We start from the raw sequence: 7,762 nt of genomic DNA, 5'->3' as shown, positions 1-7,762 counted from the left end.
GTGTCTACTGTGTGACTCATTTTCCTTGCTTTGGCTTTGAAAGAGCTGACTGAACCAGAATAACTATCCAGAAAAAGCCCACCCACCCAGCATAGCCACCCTGGTGGTATAAAGGCTGGGCTGGCCTCTGTGCAACCAACCCTTCCCCCCCACACACACACTGAACATAAAAATACACACTAGTTTGGCACAGGTGTTTGTAGTGCCACTTTATTGCCAATTGCTGACATTGTCCAGGGCTAGTGGAAAGGAGGTTAGAACCCTGGTGGCATCTGATCAGTACAGCTAAGCTGGAGCAGGGAGCAGACTTTCTTGGGCACTGATCCAGGGAAGGGGGTATAAGGCGGCTGTGGAAATGTCCATGGAGGTCTCTCTCTCCCACCCCCAAGACCACAGCAGCTTCTATTCCATCCTGGTACCCAAAGGGACAAAGTGGAGGCCAGAGTCTCTTAGCTTACTGGGACCCAAGTGAGGGGAAAAAGGCAGTGGGGGGCCCTCAGCAGGACCAAAGGGGAGACCGAGGCTTGGGCCCCAGAACAGAGCAGGAACCCAGAATCCCATGTCATTACAGGATGACGCAGGGAGGACGGCTGTTTGTGATCTTCTCTAGGGGTTCTCCGTTACTGGCTCTTCGGATGGCCTCAATGAGCTAGAGGGCAGATATGTGGAATGGCATGATCCAACCCTGGCAGGGGCCGGGTGCACCGGGGGCCTCCCGACATTGTAAATACTTACATCTTTCTCATAAGGAAAGCCCCCGTTCTCCAGCTTGGAGAACACCAGCTGTCCATTGATTTCAATCTCAAAGGCCCCTGGTATTAAATAAATAAATCAATGAGCGAACTGTATGCTGAGAACAGGCAAATCAGGAGAGGCTCTCCTATTCTTTAGACTTCGCACAGGCTCCTTCGTGTCCCCACCGGCCCCACCAGAGACTAGTTCTCTGAGCCATTTCTCAACCCTGACTCGAGGCTAAAGGAACCCCAGGGAGGCGTTACCTGTGTGTCCTTTGGACTCAGGCTTCCTAACTCCGGGAAGGGATCCGTCTCCTCCAACCCTACATTTCTGCAGTCTGACCCGTCTTTCCCTACAGGCTTCATCTGTGCCCCCCCCCACCCCCCACCTTTGGAAAGGGGGCGAGTTGGCTGGACATTTTACTATGTGCCGGACACTGTAAGACAGACAGCCAATTCCAGGGCTAGAAAAGTGGTAGAGTTGAGATTTTTGAACACTGACTCAGCAGGTGTTCTGCGGGCCTCACCTGTGCCCCCCAGGCGCGACTCGATCTCAATGCCAGGATACTGCTCCTTCACGGCACTCGCCAGCTCCAGGTAGGTCGCCTCAAATCCGCAGGGTTCACTAGGAACAAGATGCTTGGGGGTCTGCTTGGGTTTCGGGGGAGGGGCCTCCCGTGGACCCACCCGGTTCAGTCCAGACACCCCACAGGCTGGAGACGCTCACCAGTACTCCACCACGATGCGCACCCCACTACCCGGCTCAATCTCCCCGGGAGGGGGCGCTTCAGACGTCGGCCCCGGCTCCCCGCTCATTGCTCCGGACTCCGCTTCAGCCGCTGCTTCCGGGTGTGACGCGACGCCGCGAGCACGTGACGGGGCGGGGCCGCGGGAGGGGGCGGGCCGAGCGTTACGTCCGGGCGCCCCCTGCAGGCCACGACTGCCGCTGCACTTTTTACTCTGTGCCCAGTTTGAGGGCTCTGGGCTGAGCGGGGCGGTCCGGGCCGCCTTACCTGGACTGCGTTCTCAGAGCGCCGGGCTTGCCTCGCACCTCGGGTCCGCTGGATGTCACGGCCATATATACGCTCGTGAAATATTTTAGGTTGCAAAGCGCCCTCCAGTTTACAAAAGGAAGCGAAAATGATGGGGTAAGCGGATCCAGGGCCTGGGCTTGGCTGATGGTGTGGAATAGTCGCCGTTTCTTGCTAACATGCTGATGGCGTTTTAACCACCCCATCGGTCAACACTCAAGTACCTCTGACTCTTCGGCTCCGAAGCTGTAGGCATAACTGGGGGCAGTGACTGTCTCTCCCCTGCATTCAGGAACCTTAGGCTTTGGGGCTCCCACTCCTCAGGCTCTACACCCCCATCACACTGTTCCTGCACCTTCCCTACCTCATCCTGACCTGCACTGGCATTAGTATCTTTTGCAACTCTGAAGGAGGCTCTCTTGCTACCTTTTTCCTCCCTGGAGTTACACCGTCACATCCTAACAGGTCATCTGCGTTACCATTTCTTCGAATCCTGCATTTTGAGGGCGCAGTCAGTTACAGCGACTGACTTTTGCTTGCATTTCAAGTGGTGATCTCAGGGTCGTGAAATTGAGCCCTGCATCAGGGCTTGAGCTCAAAGCAGCATCTGCTTAAGACTCTCTTTCTCCCTCTGCCCCTCCCCACCTTAAGTAAATAATTTTTTATTTTTATTTTTTAAAGGTTTTATTTATTTATTCATTCATGAGAGACACAGAGAGAGAGACAGAGACACAGGCAGACGGAGAAGCAGGCTCCATGCAGGGAGCCTGTCGGGGGACTCGATTCCAAGTCTCCAGGATCCTGGGTCTCCAGGATCACACCCTGGGCGGAAGGCAGCACTAAACCGCTGAGCCACCTGGGCTGCCCAATTTTTAAAAAGATTTTATTTATTTATTCATGAGAGACAGAGAGAGAGAGGCAAAGACATAGGCAGAGGGAGAAACAGGCTCCTTGCAGGGAGAATGATGCAGGACTCAGGACTCCATGGATCCCAGGACTCCAGGATCATGCACTGAGCCATCCAGGCATCCCAATAAATAAATCTTAAAAAAAAAAAAGGTACATTTTTAAACAGATTCAGTGATTGATGTGCCACCATCACTACAATCCAGTTACAGAAACTTTCCATGAATTTCAGAAGGTCCCTCCTGCTTGTTTGCAGCCCAGCTCCCAGCTCTAGCCCTAGACAACCATCTATCTGCTTTCTGTCTATAAATTTGCCTTTTCTGGGCATTTCTTATAAATGATATGTGGTCTTTTCCTTCTGGCTTTTTTCATTCAGAATAAAGCTTTTGAGGTTCGTCCATGCTGTAGCATGTTCTGGTAGTTTGCTCCTTTTTGCTGCTGAGCAGTATCCCATTGTATAGATATACCACATTTTGTTAATCTAGTCAATACCAGTTGATAGTCAGTTGTTTACAGTTTTTAGCTATTTTGAATAAGGCTGCTATGAATGTTCATGTGTCTTTGTACCTGTGTTGTAATTTCTCTAGGAGTAGAATTGCTAGGTTGCATGGTAAGTTTAACTTTTTGAGAACTGACCAAACTGTTACTCCAAAATGCCCCTACCATTTTACATTCCCATCAGCAGTATATGAGGATTTGTTTACCCATATCCTTGTCAACATTTATTGTCTGTCTCTGATTATAGCTATCTGGTGGGTGTGAGGTGGTATATCATCACCATAGTTTTAATTTGCATTTATCTAATGACTACTGATGTTGAGCACCTTTTCATATGCTTATTAGCCATCCATCTCTCTTGTTTAGAAAAACATCTATTCAAATCTTTTGCCTTGGTCCTCGTGTGGCTCAGTGGTTTAGCGCCGCCTTCAGCCCAGGGAGTGATCCTGGAGACCTGGGATCGAGTCCCACGTTGGGCTCCCTGCATGGAGCCTGCTTCTCCCTCTGCCTGTGTCTCTGCCTCTCTCTCTCATGAGTAAATAAAATAAAATCTTTAAAAAAATCTTTTGCCTTTTTTAAAAGGAGATTTTATTTATTCATTTGACAGAAAGCTAGAGAACACAAGCAGAGGGAGCTACAGAGGGAGAGGGAGAAGCAGGTTCCCCGCTGAGCACGGAAGCTGGAACACCTACGGGCTTGATCCCAGGTCTCTGGGATCATGACCTGAGTCGAGGGCAGAGGCTTAACCAAATTAACCACCCAGGCACCCCACTTTGCCCATTTTTTATTTTATTTTATTATTTTATTTTTTTCTTTGCCCATTTTTAAAAAAGATTTATATATTTGGGAGAGAGAGTGTGGGCACGTGTGAGAGAGTGTGAACAGGGGGAGGGGCTAAGGATGAGGGAGAGAATCTCAAGCAGACTCCCCACGGAACACAGAGCCCACCTGGGGCTCCATCTCACGACCTTTGCACGCCTCCGGATCATGACCTGAACTGAAGCTAAGAGTCAGCCGCTCAACTGACTGAGCCTCCCAGGTGCCCCACTTTTGCCCATTCTTAATTGGTTTGTTTCTTTATTACTGATTTGTAAGAGTTCTTTATATATTCTGGATACAAAGTCCCTAAGCAGATATATGATTTCCAAATGTTTCCTCCCCATCTTTACCAAGTTTTTTTTTTTTTTTTTTTTTAAGATTTTATTTATCTATTCATGAGAGACACACAGAGAGAGAGGCAGAGACACAGGAGGCAGAGGGAGAAGTGGGATCCCTGCAGGGAGCCCGATGTGGGACTGGATCCCGGGACTCCAGGATCAAGCCCTGGGCCAAAGGCAGATGCTCAACCGCTGAGCTACCCAGGGATCCCCTTTAACAAGTTAGTGATGTCTTTTGAAAGTGCAAAAAATTTTAATTTTGATGACATCTAATTTGCTGAATTTTTTCTTTTGTCACTTGTGCTTTTGCTGTTGTATCCAAGATCTCTGCCTAACTTAGGTCACAAAGATTTTTTTCCCCTTGGTTTCTTCAGAAGTTTTAGTTTAGCTTTTACATTTAAGTCTATAATTTATCTTGAGTTAATCTTTGTAGATTGTGTGAGATAAGGATCTAAATTCATCTTCTGGAATGTGGATAGTTGATTGTCTCAGAACCATTTATTGAAAAGACTAATCTTTCTGCCACTGAATTGTCTTGGTATCGCTGTCAAAAATCAATTGACCAGAAATGTCAGGGTTTATATTTGGACTTTTGAATCTGTTCCATTGATCTGTAAACCTATTTGTTGTTGTTGTTTTCTTTAAAAATTTCAGATATAACATACAGACAATAGAATTGGCCCTCTTCAGTGTACCCATCTGTGAGTCCTACTTAACACACTGTTGTATATCTACCACCATGACCAAGGTACAGAACAGCTCTACTACCTTCTCACAAGTCCCTGTGCCCTTTGCTGTCAATTCCTATACTCCTCCCTGACCCTAGATCTGTTTGTTTTTTTTTTAAGATTTTATTTATTTGAGAGAGAGAGAAAGAGAGAGAGAGAGAATGAGGTGAGGGGCAGAGGGAGAGGGAGAAGCAGGCTCCCCACTGAACAGGGAGCCCCATGCAGGGCAAGATCCCAGGACCCTGGGATCATGACCTGAGCTCAAGGCAGATGCTTAATGAACTGAGCCACACAGGTGCTCCTGCTTTCTGTCTTTATAGTTCCACTCCCTTCATTAAAAAAAAGAGAAAGAAAGAAAGAAAAAAGGAAGAAAGAAAGAAAAGAAAGAAAGAAAGAAAGAAAGAAAGAAAGAAAGAAAGAAAGAGAAAAAATATTTTATTTATTTGAGAGAGAGCAGAGAATACAAGCAGGGAGTGGAGAGGGGGAGGGGGCAAAGGGAGAGGAAGAAACACTCCTCACTCAGGGGGGTAGTTCCACCCCTTTTAGAAAGCCATATAAATAGAATCCTATAGCACTCAGCCTTCTGAATCTGGCTTCCCTCTCTAACCCTATCCTTTAACATCTAGAGCGATCTTTTCAAAATAGAAATCCGCCTGCTTCTCTGTGCCTCTACTTAAGCCCAGAGAGACACCACAGGGTCTGGCCTCAGCTCATAGTTCCTGCCTGTCTGGACAGACAGGATGGATGGCTCTCAAACCTGGTTTAACCACCTGAGGGCTTGTCAATACCACACATTCCTGGGTCTGGGCCCCAGAGACTTGAGATTCAGTAGGTGGGGAGGGGCCCAGGGATCTGTTTTTTCTACAAGCCTAAGGAGATATGGCAGCAGGTGGTCATAGGCCACACTCAGAAACATGGCTAGTTCGAAGCACTTGCCTTTCTCCACACCTGCTTGAGTTTGCCTGTGTGGCCTCCTCTCCTTCCTCAACCCCACTCTGCCTCCCTCATGCCATGTCCCCTCCTGCTAAGGGCTTTGGCACTTGTTTCCTCATCATGAAAGGTACCCCCCTCCCCACATTCCCACCCACCCATCTTTACTTTCTCCCTATTCCAGTTTCCCCTCTGCTTGCTCCTCACTTCTACCAAGAAAGCTTTCCCACCTCTCTGGGTGAGTCATTCTCCCAGATACTTGTCACCTGTCATTTCTTATTTTTGTGTGATTTTTTTTTTCTTTTGAGAGAGAGGAAGGGCAGAAGGGGAGAGAGAATGAGAGACTCTGAAGCAGGCTCCACCACCCAGCAGGGAGCCTAACATGGGCTTGATCTCACAACCCTGAGATCATGACCTGAGCCAAAATCAAGAGTCCATCACTTAGCTGAGTGAGTCACCCAGGTGCTCCTCATGGGATTCTTTGATTAACATCAGTCTCCCCAACAGGGCTGCATGAGGATAATGGCAGGGTCGGTTTTTCCTGCTCCTATTTCTCTAGTACCAAGCATGGGGCTGGCATAAAGTAGGTACTTAACAAATATTATCGAATGAAGGAAGGAATAATTGAGTGCATTGTCTCCTGTGCTTTGCACAAGCTGCTCCTTGGCCCAAGTGACCTCACCCCTTCCCACTTTTTTTTTTAAAGATTTTATTTATTTATTATAATAAATAATAAATAAATACACACACACACACACACATACCAAGAGAGAGAGAGAGAGAGAGAGAGAGAGAGAGAGAGGCAGAGACACAGGCAGAGGGAGAAGCAGGCTCCATGCAGGGACCCCAATGTGGGACTCGATTCAGGGACACCAGGATCACTCCCTGAGCCGAAGGCAGGCACTCAACCGCTGAGCCACCCAGCTGTCCCCCCTCTCCCACTTCTTTGCTTGGTCCACTCATACTGGTTTTTCGAGGAAAACCCCATTTGGAGAAAGTGGAGGCTAAAGCCACTCCTTGACGATCCCCCAGGGCAGACCTCTTATCACCCTGAAGACTGTTTGTTTACCCACCTGTTACCCACTTCAGGTTGGGAGGTGGCCACTGCCTTGGATCTCTGGCCTTCCAGGCTTGACCCTTGGGTTTGCCTAATGTTGAAGCAGAGAGCTAAAGTGATCGCTCAAAGGGGAGTCTTCTGGCACCTGGCCAGATCTTTCCCCAGATCACTCCTCTCACCATAAGACCCTGCCGAACCCCTTCGATTTCAGATGAAGCTGAGACCCCTGGACTTTGCAAAGACCAGCAATCATACCCTGGGTGCCTCTGAGGGCCAGGGTGCAAGCTGGGTTGGTAGCACTGTGGCTGGCAGTCAAGGGGCAGACCCTGTTGCTGGACACCCTTCTGGCTGGCTTCCCTCTTTTGCTGAGTGTTCCTTGCCCCATAGGTGGGATCCAGAGGCGTAAGCAGCCCCCCTCGTGTGGCCTACGAGCAGACCCCATTTGGTGAGGAGCATGAGGAAGGATAAGTGCCTTATCCCCTCACCTTCCAGCTCCCAGTCCCTCCTTCCCACGTCACGAGGGCTCTAGATCTTTGCTCTTGAGGCTTCTCAGCTCCACTGTCTTCCCCGCCTCTCCCCTGGCACCTGCTGCCGGGCTGAGAAGGGCAAAAACAATCCCAGCCAGCGTCGAGTGTCAGGGAGTCCCCGCCCCTCCTCCTAGGGTTCCTCCTCCCATGCTTCTCCCCCAGGCCCCGCCCCCACCTGCCCAAGATAATTTTAG

The 7,762-nt window shown here is 49.1% G+C and overlaps 1 protein-coding gene across 1 annotated transcript; it reads right to left on the bottom strand.

The window, feature by feature from the left end:
* Positions 1–194: 194 nt before the first annotated feature.
* Positions 195–1,610, bottom strand: MIEN1 (migration and invasion enhancer 1). The gene is made up of 4 exons (XM_055319027.1): positions 1,462–1,610; positions 1,262–1,359; positions 736–812; positions 195–649 (listed from the first exon to the last, which is right to left on the bottom strand). The coding sequence occupies exons 1-4, from the start codon at positions 1,548–1,550 to the stop codon at positions 566–568; spliced, it is 348 nt and encodes a 115-aa protein (XP_055175002.1). The 5' UTR covers positions 1,551–1,610; the 3' UTR covers positions 195–565.
* Positions 1,611–7,762: the final 6,152 nt, after the last annotated feature.

Source organism: Nyctereutes procyonoides, unplaced genomic scaffold (genome assembly GCF_905146905.1).
Source record: "Nyctereutes procyonoides isolate TBG_1078 unplaced genomic scaffold, NYPRO_anot_genome, whole genome shotgun sequence".
In the NCBI taxonomy this organism is placed as follows: domain Eukaryota; kingdom Metazoa; phylum Chordata; class Mammalia; order Carnivora; family Canidae; genus Nyctereutes; species Nyctereutes procyonoides.
The sequence above is the reverse complement of the archived record's forward strand: the minus strand, read 5'-3'. Positions and strand labels throughout refer to the sequence as shown.

Coding starts and splice junctions, on each gene's coding strand:
- MIEN1 (XM_055319027.1), bottom strand. CDS start 1,550: ATGAGCGGGGAGCCGGGGCCGACGTCTGAAGCGCCCCCTCCCGGGGAG. Junction 1,360..1,461: donor CGCATCGTGGTGGAGTACTG/GTGAGCGTCTCC, acceptor TCTTGTTCCTAG/TGAACCCTGCGGATTTGAGG. Junction 813..1,261: donor GTCGCGCCTGGGGGGCACAG/GTGAGGCCCGCA, acceptor ATTTAATACCAG/GGGCCTTTGAGATTGAAATC.